This window comes from Plasmodium knowlesi (assembly GCF_000006355.2).
Source record: "Plasmodium knowlesi strain H genome assembly, chromosome: 10".
Taxonomy (NCBI): Eukaryota; Apicomplexa; class Aconoidasida; order Haemosporida; family Plasmodiidae; genus Plasmodium; species Plasmodium knowlesi.
The window spans coordinates 646844-662469 of record NC_011911.2 but is presented as its reverse complement, the minus strand read 5'-3'; the positions used below and the strand labels follow the sequence as shown (position 1 = coordinate 662469).

At 49.7% G+C, this 15626-nt stretch overlaps 1 protein-coding gene across 1 annotated transcript in view; it reads left to right on the top strand.

The window, feature by feature from the left end:
• PKNH_1014200 (SICAvar, type I) overlaps positions 1–15626 on the top strand; it is a gene marked incomplete at both ends in the record, with an annotated part of 28692 nt that overhangs the window by 3692 nt on the left and 9374 nt on the right. Inside the window, one exon of the mRNA XM_039114100.1 lies at positions 15394–15491. Within this exon, the coding sequence (XP_038969720.1) occupies positions 15394–15491 (98 nt within the window). The remainder of the gene's footprint in view (positions 1–15393; positions 15492–15626) is intronic.

Below are 15626 nucleotides of genomic sequence, written 5' to 3'. Positions count from 1 at the left end.
GTATGAACTGGATGGTATGAACTGGATGGTATGAACTGGATGGTATGAACTGGATGGTATGAACTGGATGGTATGAACTGGATGGTATGAACTGGATGGTATGAACTGGATGGTATGAACTGGATGGTATGAACTGGATGGTATGAACTGGATGGTATGCACCGGATGGTAGAAACTGGATCGTAGTAACCGGATGGTACACTAACCGGATGGCAGAAACCGGATGATAGTAACTGGATGGTGGGAACTGAATGGTAGGAGACTGGGTGGTATGAAGCGTATGGTATGAACCGGATGGTATGGACTGGATGGTATGAAGCGGATGGTATGAACCGGATGGTATGTACTGGATGGTATGAAGCGGATGGTATGAAGCGGATGGTAGAAACGGGATGGTAGAAACCGGATGGTAGAAACCGGATGGTAGAAACCGGATGGTAGTAACCGGATGGTAGGAACTGGATGGTGGGAACTGGATGGTAGGAACCGGATGGTATGAACCGGATGGTAGTGACCGGATGGTGTTAACTGGATTGTATGAACCGGATGGTATGAACCGGATGGTATGAACCGGATGGTATGAACCGGATGGTATGAACCGGATGGTATGAACCGGATGGTATGAACCGGATGGTATGAACCGGATGGTATGAACCGGATGGTATGAACCGGATGGTATGAACCGGATGGTATGAACCGGATGGTATGAACCGGATGGCAGGGACGCATCCCAGCATCCCTCCCGGGAGGGGTAGAGGAAAAACTCCTCGAAGACAAAGACCCGACACGACACAATAACCGGATGGGAGTAACCGGATTGTGGGAACGGGATGGTTGGAACCGAATGGTGGAGATCGGATGGTAGTAACCGGATGGTAGTAACCGGATGGTAGAAACCGGATGGTAGAAACCGGATGGTAGGAACCGAATGGTATGGACCGGATGGTAGGATTCGGATGGTGGAGACTGGATGGTGGTAAGTGGATGGTGGGAAGTGGATGGTGTGAACTGGATGGTAGAAACTGGATGGTAGGAAACGGATGGTAGTAACCGGATGGTATGAACTGGATAGTATAAACCGGATGGTATGATCCCGATGGTATGAACCGGATGGTTGAGACTGGATGGTGGAGACTGGATAGTGGAGACTGGATGGTAGTAACCGTATGGTGGGTACTGGATGGTGGGTACTGGATGGTGGGGACTGGATGGTGGAGACTGGGTGGTAGGAGCTGGATGGTGGGAACTGGATGGTAGTAACCGGATTGTGCAGACCGGATGGTGGGAAGCCCCATCGTGGGAACTGGACGTTTGGAGACTGGATGGTGTGAACTGGGTGGTAAGAAGCTGATACTACACACTAACCGGATGGTAGGAACCGGATGGTATAAACTGGACTGTACGGGAACCGGATGGTATGAACTGGGTGGTATGAAGTGGATGGTATGAGCCGGATGGTATAAACCGAATGGTATGAATCCGGTGGTATGAACCGGATGGTAGAAACCGGATGGCAGAAACAGGATGATAGTAATCGGATGGTGGGAATTGGATGGTGGAAAACTGGATGATAGGAAGTGGATGGTATGAACTGGATGGTATGAACAGGATGTTATGAACCGGATGGTATGAACCGGATAGTATGAACCGGATAGTATGAACCGGATGGTAGGAACCGGGTGGTAGAAACCGGATGGTAGAAACCGGATGGTATGAACCGAATGGCAGGGACGCATCCCAGCATCCCTCACGGGAGGGGTGGAAAAACTCCTCGAAGACAAAGACGGGATACGACACAACAACCGGATGGTGGATTCTGGATGGTGGGAACAAGATAGTATGAGCCGGATGGTATGAACCGGATGGTATGAACCGGATGGTATGAACCGGATGGTAGGAAACGGATAGTATGAACCGGATGGTATGAACCGGATGGTAGAAACCGGGTGGTATGAACTGCATGGTGGGAACAGGATGGTAGGAAACGGATGGTAGGAAGTGGATGGTGGAGACTGGATGGTGGGACCTGGATGGTAGTAAACGGATGGTGGGAAGTGGATGGTGGGAAGTGGATGGTGGGAAGTGGATGTTAGGAAGTGGACGGTGGAAACTGGATGGTGGGAAGTGGATGGTGGGAAGTGGATGGTGGAGACTGGATGGTGGAGACTGGATGATGGGAACTGGATAGTGGAGACCGGATGGTGGGAACTGGATGGTGGGAACTGGATAGTGGGAACTGGATGGTGGGAACTAGATGGTGGAGACTGGATGGTGGAGACTGGATGGTGGAGACTGGATGGTAAGGAACTGGACGGTATGAAGCGGATGGTACGAACCGGATGATAGGAACCTGATGGCAGTAAGCGGATGGCATTGAACCGATGGTAGAAACCGGATGGTATGAACCAGATAGTATGAACCGGATGGTACGGACACCGGATGGTATGAACCAGATAGTATGAACCGGATGGTACGGAAACCGGATGGTAGTAACAGGATGGTATAAGGCGGATGGTAGGAACCGGATGGTGGGACCCGAATGGTAGTAACTGGATGGTGGGAACTGGATGGTGGGAACGGGATGCTGGGAACAGGATGGTATGAACTGGATGGTATGAACCGGATGGTAATAACGGGATTGTAGGAACTGGATGATGGAGACTGGATGGTATGAACCGGATGGTAGAAACCGGATCATATGAACCGGACGGTATGAACCGGATGGTATGAACCGGATGGTAGGAACTGGATGGTATGAACGGGATGGTGGGAAGCTGGATGGTAGGAATCGGATGGTAGAAACCGGATGGTAGGAACAGGATGGTATGAACTGGATGGTATGAAGGGGATGGTAGAAACCGGATGGCAGGGAAGCATCCCACCATCCCTCCCGGGAGGGGGAGAGGAAAAACTCCTCGAAGACAAAGACCGGATACTATGCATCAACCGGATGCTAGTAACCGGACGGGAGTAACCGGATGGTAGTGACCGGATGGTATGAACCGGATGGTAGTAACCGGATAGTAGTAACCGGATGGTAGTAACCGGATGGTGGGGACTGGATGGTTGTAGGTGGATGGTATGAGCCGGATGGTAGAAACCGGATTGTAATAACCGGATGGTATGAACGGGATGGTATGAACTGGGTGGTAGGAACGGGACGGTATAGACTGGATGGTATGAACCGGATGGTGGGTACCAGATGGTAGGAACCGGATGGTATGAATCGTATACTATGAACCGGATACTATGAACCGGATGGTATGAACTGGATGGTATGAACCGGATGGTATGAACTGGATGGTATGAACCGGATGGCAGGGACGCATCCCAGCATCCCTCCCGGGAGGGGGAAGGAAAAACTCCTCGAAGACAAAGACCGGATACGACACAACAACCGGATGGTGGGAACCGGATGTTATGAACCGGATGGTATGAACCGGATGGTATGAACCGGATGGTATGAACCTGGATGGTATGAACCGGATAGTATGAATCGGATGGTATGAACCGGATGGCAGGGAACAGGATGGTGGGAACTGGATGGTGGGAACTGGATGGTAGGAAACGGATAGTATGAACCGGGTGGTATGAACCGGATGGTAGGAACCGCATGGTAGATACCGGATGGCATGAACCGGATACTACACACTAACCTGATGGTATGAACCGAATGGTATGAACTGCATGGTATGAACTGGATGGTGGAGACTGGATGGTATGAACCGGATGGTATGAACTGGATGGTAGTAACCGGATGGTATGAACGGGATGGTAGACACCGGATGGTGGGCACGGGATAGTAGAAACCGGATGGTAGAAGTCGGATGTTATGAACCGGATGGTATGAACTGGATGGTGGAGATTGGATGGTGGAGACTGGATGGTAGGAACTGGATGGTGTGAACCGGATGGTATGAACCGGATGGCAGGGACGCATCCCAGCATCCCTCCCGGGAGGGGTATGTAAAACTTCTCGCAGACAGGGACCGGATAGTACAGGTCGGCCTGATGGTAGTAATCGGATAGTGGGAAGTGGATGATGGGAAGTGGATGGTGCGAAGTGGATGGTATGAACCGGATGGTGGGAACCGGATGGTTTGAACCGGATGGTAGTAACCGGATAGTAGGAAGCGGATGGTGGAGACTGGATGGTGTGAAACGGATGGTATGAACCGGATGGTATGAACCCGATGGCAGGGGAGCATTCCTGCATCCATCCCGGGAGGGGTAAGTAAAAATCCTCGCGGACACTGAACGAATACTATGCGTAAGGCGGATGGTGGGAAGTGGATGGTGGGAAGTGGATGGTGGGAAGTGGATGGTGGGAAGTGGATGGTGGGAAGTGGATGGTGGGAACTAGATGGTATGAATTGGATTGTAGGTACCGGATAGTAGTAACCGGATGGAAGGGGAAGACGAACCGGATACTGGACATTAACCGGATGGCAGAAAACAGGATGGAAAAAGGAAAAAAAGAAAATAGGTTGGGTGAAGATGGGAAGGTTGTGGGGTGTTAGAAGTCAGATTCCGGGTTCACGCCAAAGGTGTCAGGGTGTTAGGACTTATATTCCAGGTTTAGGGGGAAGGTTTGAGGGTGTTAGAACTTAGATTCCGGGTTTAGCACAAAGGTGTCAGCGTGTTAGAACTTAGATTCCTGGTTTAGGAGGAAGGTGTCAGGGTGTTAGAACTTAGATTCCGGGTTTAGGAGGAAGTTGTCAGGGTGTAAGAACTTAGATTCCGGGTTCAGGACGAAGGTGTGAGGGTGTAAGAACTTAGATTCCGCGTTTAGGACGAAGTTGTCAGGGTGTTAGAATTTAGATTCCGCGTTTAGGACGAAGTTGTCAGGGTGTTAGAACATAGATTCCGAGTTTAGGACAAAGGTGTGAAAATGTTAGGACTTAGATTCCGCGTTTAGAAGGAAGGTGTCAGGGGTTTAGAACTTAGATTCAGGGTTTAGGACAAAGGTGTCAGGGTGTTAAAACTTAGATTCCAGGTTTAGGAGGGAGGTGTCAGGGTGTTAGAACTTACATTCCGGGTTTAGGACAAAGGTGTCAGGGTGTCAGAATTCAGATTCCGGGTTTAGAACAAAGGTGTCAAGGTGTTAGAACTTAGATTCCGAGTTTAGGACAATGGTGTCAGGGTGTTAGATATCAGGTTCCGTGTTTGGGGCGAAGGTGTCAAGGTGTTGGAACATATATTCCGGGTTTAGGAGGAAGGTGTCAGGGGTGTTAGAAGTCAGATTCCGGGTTTAGAAGGAAGTTGTCAGGGTGTTAGAAGTCAGATTCCGGGTTTAGGAGAAAGGTGTCAGGGTTTACGAACTTGGATTCCGGGTTTAGCAGGAAGTTGTCAGGGTGTTAGAACTTAGATTCCGGGTTTAAGATGAAGGTTGTACGGGTGTTAGAATTCAGATTCCGGGTTTAGGACAAAGGTGTCAGGGTGTTAGGACTTAGATTCCGGGTTTAGGACAAAGGTGTCAGTGTGTTAGAACTTAGATTCTGGGTTTAAGAGGAAGGTGTCAGGGTGTTAGAACTTAGATTCCGGGTTTAGGAGGAAGGTGTCAGGGTGTTAGAACTTAGATCTCGGGTTTAAGAGGAAACGGTGAGGGTGTCAGAAGTGAGATTCCGGGTTTAGGAGGAAGGTGTCAGGGTGTAGAAACCTAGATTGCGGGTTCAGAAGGAAGGTGTCAGGGTGTTAGAACTTAGATTTCGGGTTTAGGTGGAAGGTTCTAGGGTATAGGATGAAGGTTTCAGGGTGTAAGAACTTAGATTCCGGGTTCAGTAGGAAGGTGTCAGGGTGTTAGGACTTAGATTCCGGGTTTAGGAGTAGGGTTCCGGGTTTAGGAGTAGGGTTCCGGGTTTAGAAGTAGGGTTCCGGGTTTAGGAGTAGGGTTCCGGTTTAGGAGTAGGGTTCCGGGTTTAGGAGTAGGGTTCCGGGTTTAGGAGTAGGGTTCCGGGTTTAGGAGTAGGGTTCCGGGTTTAGGAGTAGGATTCCGGGTTTAGGAGTAGGGTTCCGGGTTTAGGAGTAGGGTTCCGGGTTTAGGAGTAGGGTTCCGGGTTTAGGAGTAGGGTTCCAGGTTTAGGATTAGGGTTCCAGGGTTTAGGAGTAGGGTTCCGGGTTTAGGTGTAAGGTTCCAGGGTTTAGGTGTAAGGTTCCAGGGTTTAGGAGTAGGGTTCCGGGTGTAGGAGGAAGGTGTCAGGGTGTATGAACTTATATTCCGGTTTTAGGGGGAAGGCTGTGAGGGTGTCAGAAATTAGATTCCGGTTTCAGGAGGGAGGTTTCAGGGTGTTAGAACTTAGATTCCGGGTTTAGGACAAAGGTGTTAGGAGTGTTAGAACTTAGATTCCAGGTTTAGGAGGAAGGTTTTACGGGTATTAGAAGTCAGATTGCGGGTATAGGAATGAGGTTGCAGGGTGTTAGAACTTAAATTCCGGGTTTAGGAGGGAGTTGTTAGGGTGTTAGAACTTAGATTCCGGGTTCAGGAGGCAGGTGTCAGGGTGTTAGGACTTAGATTCCGGGTTTAGGACAAAGGTGTCAGGGTGTTAGGACTTAGATTCCGGGTTCAGGAGGCAGGTGTCAGGGTGTTAGGACTTAGATTCCAGGTTTAGGAGGAGGGTTTTACGGGTATTAGAAGTCAGATTGCGGGTATAGGAATGAGGTTGCAGGGTGTTAGAACTTAAATTCCGGGTTTAGGAGGAAGGTGTCAGGGTGTTAGAACGTAGATTCCGGGTTAAGGAGGAAGGTTGTAGGGGTGTCAGAATTCGGATTCCGGGTTTAGGATAAAGGTGTCAGGGTGTTAGAACTTAGATTCCAGGCATAGGAGGATGGTGTCAGGGTGTAAAAACATAGATTCCGGGTTTAGGAATAAAGGTTGTAGGGGTGTAAGAACTTAGATTCAGGGTTTAGGAAGAACGCTTTAGGGGTATAGGAAGAGGGTTCCGGGTTTAGGACAAATGTGTCAGGGTGCTATGACTTAGATTCCGGGTTCAGGAGGAAGGCTCAAGGTGTTCGATGTCAGATTCCGGGTTTAGGAAGGAAGTTGTCAGGGTGTTAGAACGTAGATTCCGGGTTTAGGACAAAGGTGTCAGGGTGTTAGAACTTATATTCCGGGTTTAGGAAGGAAACGGTCAGGGTGTTAGGACTTAGATTCCGGGTTTAGGACAAAGATGTCAGGGTGTATGAACTTAGATTCCGGGTGTAGGAGCAAGTTGTCATAGTGTTAGGACTTGGATTCCGGGTTTAAGACGAAGGTCTCAGGGTGTTAGAACTTAGATTCCGGGTTTAGGAGGAAGGTTGTCAGGGTGTTAGGACTTAGATTCCGGGTTAGAGAGGAAGTTGTCAGGGTGTCAGAAGTCAGATTCCGGGTTTAGGAGGAAGGTTGTAGGGGTGTTAGAATAATGTTTTAGGGGTATCGGAATAACGTTGTAGGTGTGTTAGAACTTAGATTCCGGGTTTAGGACAAAGGTGTCAGGGTGTTAGGACTTAGATTCCGGGTTTAGGAGGAAGTTGTCACGGTGTCAGATGTCTGATTCCGGGTTTAGGACAAAGGAGGCAAGGTGTAATAACTTAGATTCCGCGTTTAGGAGGAATGTGTCAGGGTGTTAGAACATAGATTCCGCGTTTAGGACAAAGGTGTCAGGGTGTTAGAAGTCAGATTCCGGGTTTAGGAAGAAGGTGTCAGGGTGTTAGAACATAGATTCCGGGTGTAGGACAAAGGTTTGAAGGTGTTAGAACTTAGATTCTGGGTTTAGGACAAAGGTGTCAGGGTGTTAGAACTTAGATTCTGGGTTTAGGACGAAGGTGTCAGGGTGTTAGAATATAGTTTCCGGGTTTAGGAGGAAGGCGTCAGTGTGTAAGAACGTAGATTCCGGTTTTAGGACGAAGGTGTGTGGGTGTAAGAACTTAGATTCCGGGTTCAGGGGGGAGGTGTCAAGGTGTCAGAATTCAGATTCCGGGTTTAGAAGGAAGGGGTCAGGGTGTTGGAACTTAGATTTCGGGTTTAGGAGAAAGGTGTCAGGATGTTGGAACTTGGTTTCCGGGTTTAGGAGAAAGGTGTCAGGATGTTGGAACATAGTTTCCGGGTTTAGGGGGAAGGTTGTTGGGGTTTAGGAGTAGGGTTCCTAGTTCAGGAGTAGGGTTCCGGGTTTAGGAGTAGGGTTCCGGGGTTTAGGAGTAAGGTTCCAGGGTTTAGGAGTAAGGTTCCGGGTTTAGGTGTAGGGTTCCGGGTTTAGGAGTAGGGTTCCGGGTTTAGGAGTAGGGTTTAGGTGTAAGGTTCCAGGGTTTAGGAGTAGGGTTCCGGGTTTAGGAGTAGGGTTCCGCGTTTAGGAGTAGGGTTCCTAGTTCAGGAGTAGGGTTCCGGGTTTAGGAGTAGGGTTCCGGGTTTAGGAGTAAGGTTCCAGGGTTAAGGAGTAAGGTTCCAGGGTTTAGGAGTAAGGTTCCGGGGTTTAGGTGTAAGGTTCCAAGGTTTAGGAGTAAGTTTCCAGGGTTTAGGAGTAGGGTTCCGGGTTTAGGAGTAAGGTTCCAGGGTTTAGGAGTAAGGTTCCGGGGTTTAGGTGTAAGGTTCCAAGGTTTAGGAGTAAGTTTCCAGGGTTTAGGAGTAGGGTTCCGGGTTTAGGAGTAAGGTTCCAGGGTTTAGGTGGAAGGTGTCAGGGTGTTAGGAACTAGATTTCGGGTTTAGAAGGAAGAGGTCAGTGTGTTAGAACTTGGATTTCGGGTTTAGGAGAAAGGTGTCAAGGTGTAAGAACGTAGATTCCGGGTTTAGGAGGAAGCTTGTGGGGGTGTTAGAAGTCAGATTCCGGGTTTAGGGGGAAGGTGTCAGGGTGTTAGAACTTAGATTCCCGGTTTAGGAGTAAGGTTGTAGGGGTGTTAGAACTTAGATTCCGGGTTTAGGAGGAAAGTGTCAGGGTGTTAGGACTTAGATTCCGGGATTAGGACAAAGGTGTCAGGGTGTTAGAACTTAGATTCCAGGTTTAGGTGGAAGGTGTCAGGGTGTTAGGAACTAGATTTCGGGTTTAGAAGGAAGAGGTCAGGGTGTTAGAACTTAGATTCCGGGTTTAGGACGAAGTTGTCAGGGTGTAAGAACGTAGATTACGGGTTTAGGACAAAGGCGTCAGGGTGTAAGAACGTAGATTCCGGATTTAGGAGTAGGGTTCCGGGTTTAGGAGTAGGGTTCCGGGTTTAGGAGTAGGGTTCTGGGTTTAGGAGTAGGGTTCCGGGTTTAGGAGTAGGGTTCCGGGTTTAGGAGTAGGGTTCCGGGTTTAGGACAAACGTGTCAGGGTGTAAGAACTTAGATTCCGGATTTAGGAGTAGGGTTCCGGGTTTAGGAGTAGGATTCCGGGTTTAGGATTAGGGTTCCGGGTTTAGGAGTAGGGTTCCGGGTTTAGGAGTAGGGTTCCGGGTTTAGGAGTAGGGTTCCGGGTTTAGGAGTAGGGTTCCGGGTTTAGGAGTAGGGTTCCGGGTTTAGGAGTAGGGTTCCGGGTTTAGGAGTAGGGTTCCGGGTTTAGGAGTAGGGTTCCGGGTTTAGGAGTAGGGTTCCGGGTTTAGAAGTAGGGTTCCGGGTTTAGGAGTAGGGTTCCGGGTTTAGAAGTAGGGTTCCGGGTTTAAGAGTAGGGTTCCGGGATTAGGAGTAGGGTTCCGGGTTTAGGAGAAGGGTTCCGGGTTTAGGAGTAGGGTTCCGGGTTTAGGAGTAGGGTTCCGGGTTTAGGAGAAGGGTTCCGGGTTTAGGAGTAGGGTTCCGGGTTTAGGAGTTGGGATCCGGGTTTAGGAGTAGGGTTCCGGGTTCATGGGTTTAGGGTTTCGGGTTTAGGATTAGGGTTCCGGGTTTAGGGTGTAGGGTTCCGGGTTTAGGATTCAGGTTCCGGGGTTAGCTTTAGTTGAGTAAGGGGGGGGGGAGGAAAAACTCCTCGAAGACAGGGACTATATACAACGACGACCGGATGGTAGGAACGGGATGGCATGATCCGGATGGAATCAACCGGATGATAGTGATCGGACGGTATAGACCGGATGGTAGGAACGGGATGGCATGATCCGGATGGAATCAACCGGATGGTAGTGACCGGACGGTATAGACCGGATGGTAGGAACTGGATGGTATGAACCGAATGGTACGGAAACCGGATGGTATGAACCGGATGGTACAAACCGGATAGTATGAACCTGATGGTACAAACCGGATAGTATGAACCGGATGGTGGGAACAGGATGGTGGGAACCGGACGGTATAGACTGGATGGTGGGGACAGGATGGTGGAGACTGGATGGTGGAGACTGGATGGTGGTGGCTGGATGGTGGGAACCGGATGGTAGAGAGCGGATGGCAGAAACCGTATGGTAGGAACCGCATACTACACACTAACCTGATGGTATGAACCGGATGGTATGAACCGGATGGTATGAACCGCATGGTATGAATCGGATGGTATGAACCGGATGGTATGAACCGGATGGTAGACACCGGATACTACGTAACAACCGGATGGTATGAACTGGATGGTAGGAACTGGATGGTAGAAACCGGATGGTAGTAACCAGATGGTATGGACCGGATGGTATGATCCGGATAGTAGTAACCGGATGGTATGAACTGGACGGTATGAACCGGATGGTATGAACCGGATGGTATGAACCGGATCGTAGGTACCGGATGGTGGGAACTGGATGGTATGAACCGGATCGTAGGTACCGGATGGCAGGTACGCATCCCAGCATCCCTCCCGGGAGGGGTAGGTAAAACTCCTCGCAGACACTAACCGGATACTACACACCAACCGGATTGTAGTAACCGGATGGTGGGAACCTGATGGTAGTAACCGGATGGTAGTGAGCGGATGGTATGAACCGGATAGTATGAACCGGATGGCGGGGAAGCATCCCAGCATCCCTCCCGGGAGGGGAAAGGAAAAGCTCCTCGAAGACAAAGATCGGATAGGACACAGTAACCGGATGGTAGTAACCGGATGGTAGGAACTGGATGGTAGTAACCGCATGGTAGTAACCGGACGATAGACACCGGATGGTAGTGACCGGATGGTAGTAACCGGATGGTATGAACCGGATGGCAGGGAAGCATCCCAGCATCTCTCCCGGGAGGGGGAGAGGAAACACTCCTCGAAGACAAAGACCGGATACTATACACGAACCGCATGGTGGGAAGTGGATGGTGGGAACCGGATGATAGTAACTGGATGAAAGGAACTGGATGGTGTGAACTGGATGGTGGAGACTGGATGGTATGACCCGGATGGTGGAGACTGGATGGTACGGACCGGATGGTGGAGACTGGATGGTGGGGACTGTATGGTGGGAACTGGATGGTATGAACTGGATGGTATGAACCGGATGGTATGAACTGGATGGTATGAACCGGATGGTATGAACTGGATGGTAGGAACCAAATATTAGGAACTTCATGGTGGGAACTGGATGGTGTGAAGTGGATGGTATGAACTGGATGGTATGAACCGGATGGTATGAACCGGATGGTATGAACCGGATGGTATGAACCGAATGGTATGAACCGGATGGTATGAACTGTATGGTATGAGCCGGATGGTGGAGACTGGATGGTGGAGACTGGATGGTGGAGACTGGATGGTGGAGACTGGATGGTGGAGACTGGATGGTGGAGACTGGATGGTAAGAACTGGATGGTGGGAACTGGATGGTATGAACCGGATGGTAGAAACCGGATGGTGCAGAAACCTGATGGTATGAACCGGATGGTATGAACCGGATGGTATGAACCGGATGGTAGAAACCCGATGGTGGGAACTGGATGGTAGAAAACGGATGGTAGTAACTGGATGGTGGGAAGTGGATGGCAGTGAACGGATGGTAGGAACCGGATGGTAGGAACTGGATGGTGGGAAGTGGATGGTGGGAAATGGATGGTATGAACCGGATGGTACTAACCCGATGGTATGAACCGGACGGTATGAACCGGATGGTATGAACCGGATGGCGTAGTAACCGGATGGTAGAAACTGGATGGTAGAAACCGGATGGTAGAAACCGGATGGTAGGAACCGGTTGGTAGTAACCGGATGGTAGAAACAGGATGGTACACGAACCGGATGGTATGAACCGGATGGAATGAACCGGATGGTATGAACCGAATGGTAGAAACCGGATGGTATGAACCGGATGGTAATAACGGGATAGTAGTGACCGGATGGTATGAACCGGATGGTAGGTACCTGATGGCAGAGACGCATCCCAGCATCCCTCCCGGGAGGGGTTAGGAAAAACTCCTCGAAGGCAAAGACCGGATACTACACGCCAGCCGGATGGGAGTAACCGGGTGGGAGTAACCGGATGGGAGTAACCGGACGGTAGTAAGTGGATGGTGGAGAACGGATGGTAGTAACCGGATGGTATGAACCGAATGGTATTAACCGGATGGTATAAACCGAATGGTATAGACAGGATGGTATGGAGTGGATGGTATATACCGGATGGTAGGAACTGGATGGTGGGAAGTGGATGGTGGAAACTGGATGGTGGAGACTGGATGGTGGGAACTGGATGGTGGGAACTGGATGGTGGAGACTGGATGGTATATACCGGATGATAGTAACCGGATGGTGGAGACTGGATGGTGGAGACTGGATGGTGGAGACTGGATGGTGGAGACTGGATGGTGGAGACTGGATGGTGCGAACTGGATGGTAATGACCGGATTGTATGAACCGGATGGTGTGGACCGGATGGTGGAGACTGGATGATGTAGACTGGATGGTGTAGACTGGATGGTGGAGACTGGATGGTATGAACCGGATACTACACACCAACCGAATAGTAGGAAACGGATGGTATGAACCGGATGGTATGAACCGGATGGTATGAACCGGATGGTATGAACCGGATGGTATGAACCGGATGGTATGAACCGGATGGTATGAACCGGATGGTATGAACCGGATGGTATGAACCGGATGGTATGAACCGGATGGTAGGAACCGGATGGTAGGAACCGGATGGTAGGAACCGGATGGTATGAACCGGATGGTATGAACCGGATGGTGGGAACCGGATGGCAGGGACGCATCCCAGCATCCCTCCCGGGAGGGGTAGAGGAAAAACTCCTCGAAGACGGAAAACCGGATACTACACAGTAAACGGATGGTGGTAACTTGATGATGGGAAGTGGATGGTGGGAAGTAGATGGTGGGAAGTGGATGGTAGGAAGCAGGTGGTAGGAACTGGATGGTAGAAACCGGATGGTAGAAACCGGATGGTAGGAACTGGATGGTAGGAACTGGATGGTAGAAAACGGATGGTAGGAACTGGATGGTATGAACCGGATGGTATGAACATGATGGTATGAACTGGATGGTGGGAAGGCGGATGGTGGGAAGGCGGATGGTGGGAAGGCGGATGGTGGGAAGGCGGATGGTGGGAAGGCGGATGGTGGGAAGGCGGATGGTGGGAAGGCGGATGGTGGGAAGGCGGATGGTGGGAAGGCGGATGGTGGAGACTGGATGGTAGGAACCTGATGGTAGTAACCGGATGGCAGGGACGCATCCCAGCATCCCTCCCGGAGGGCAGTGGAAAAACTCCTCGAAGACAAAGACCGGATACGACACAACAACCGGATGGTAGTAATCGGATGGTAGGAACCGAATGGTAGAAACCGGATGGTAGTAACCGGATGGTAGTAACCGGATGGTAGTAACCGGATTGTAGTAACCGGATGGTAGTAACCGGATGGTAGTGACCGGACGGTATAGACCGGATGGTGGGAACAGGATGATAGTAACCGGACGGTATAGACCGGATGGTGGGGACAGGATGGTTGTAACCGGATGGCATGGAAGCATCCCAGCATCCCTCCCGGGAGGGGTAGGAAAAACTCCTCGCGGACAGTAACCGGATACTACATACTAACCCGATGATATGAACCGGATGGTAGAAACCGGATGGTATGAACCGGATGGTAGGTACCGGATGGTATGAACCGGATGGTATGAACCGGATGGTAGAAACCGGATGGTATGAACTGGATGGTATGATCCGGATAGTAGTAACCGGATGGTACGAACTGGACGGTATGAACGGGATGGTATGAACCGGATCGTAGGTACCGGATGGTATGGGCCGGATGGTATGAACCGGATAGTATGAACCGGATAGTATGAACCGGATAGTATGGACCGGACGGTATGAACCGGATGGTATTAACCGGATGGTATGAACCGGATGGTATAAACCGGATGGTATGAATCGGATGGTAGTAACCGGATGGTAGTAACCGGATGATAGTAACCGGATGGTATGAACCTGAATTGTATGAACCGGATGGTATGAACCGGATGGTATGAACCGGATGGTATGAACCGGATGGTAGGAACAGGATGGTATGAACTGGATGGTGAGAACTTGATGGTAGGAACTGGATGGTATGAACCGGGATGGTATGAACTGGATGGTATGAACCGGGATGGTATGAACCGGATGGTATGAACCGGATGGTATTAACCGGATGGTACGAACCGGATGGTATGAACTGGATGGTATGAACCGGATGGTATGAACTGGATGGTAGTAACCTGATGGTAGAAACCGGATGGTGGGAACAGGATGGCATGAACCGGATGGTGGAGACTGGATGGTGGGAACTGGATGATAGAAACTGGATGGTAGTAACCGGATGATAGAAACTGGATGGTGGAGACTGGATGGTGGAGACTGGATGGTAGAAACCGGATGGTAGGAAGCGGATGGTAGAAACTGGATTGTAGGTACCGGATGGTAGGAACCGGATGGTAGGTGCCGGATGGTATGAACCGGATGGTAGGAACTGGATGGTATGAAGCGGATGGTATGAACCGGATGGTGGGAACTGGATGGTATGAACCGGATGGTATGGATCGGATGGTATGGACCGGATCGTATGTACTGGATGATGGGAACTGGATGTTATGAAGCAGATGGTATGAATCGGATGCTATGAGCCGGATGTTGGAGACTGGATGGTGGAGGCTCGATGGTGGAGACTGGATGGTGGAGACTGGATGGTGGAGACTGGATGGTGGAGACCGGATGGCATATAAACCGCAAATTTTAGAACAATCCCAACCGAAAAAAGAAAAAAAAAAAAGAGAAAAAACTTTCATCGATTGTGAATGACATACATTTATCTAATCTACATAAATACATACATACATACAACATACAACATACAACATACAACATACAACATACAACATACAACATACAACATACAACATACAACATACAACATACAACATACAACATACAACATACAACATACAACATACAACATACAGCACACAACATGCAACATACATACACACAACGTACGTATACACATATGGCACTTTACATGTCGTACTAACTTTTCTTCCTCCCTTTCTTTTTTTCTTTCCGCAGCTGAAGTATGCATGAAAAACAGCACGAAATTTTGCGATCGACTAAAATGTGCAAAACAATATTGGGAATTGAAGGAAGGCCGGGGTAGCAGCAGCAACGTAAGCAGGGGCAAAAGACTGTACATATATACATATATATACATATATGTATACGTATATATGTGTATATATATGAGACATGCATATATGTATATATGTATATATATGTATGTATGTACATATGTATATATATAT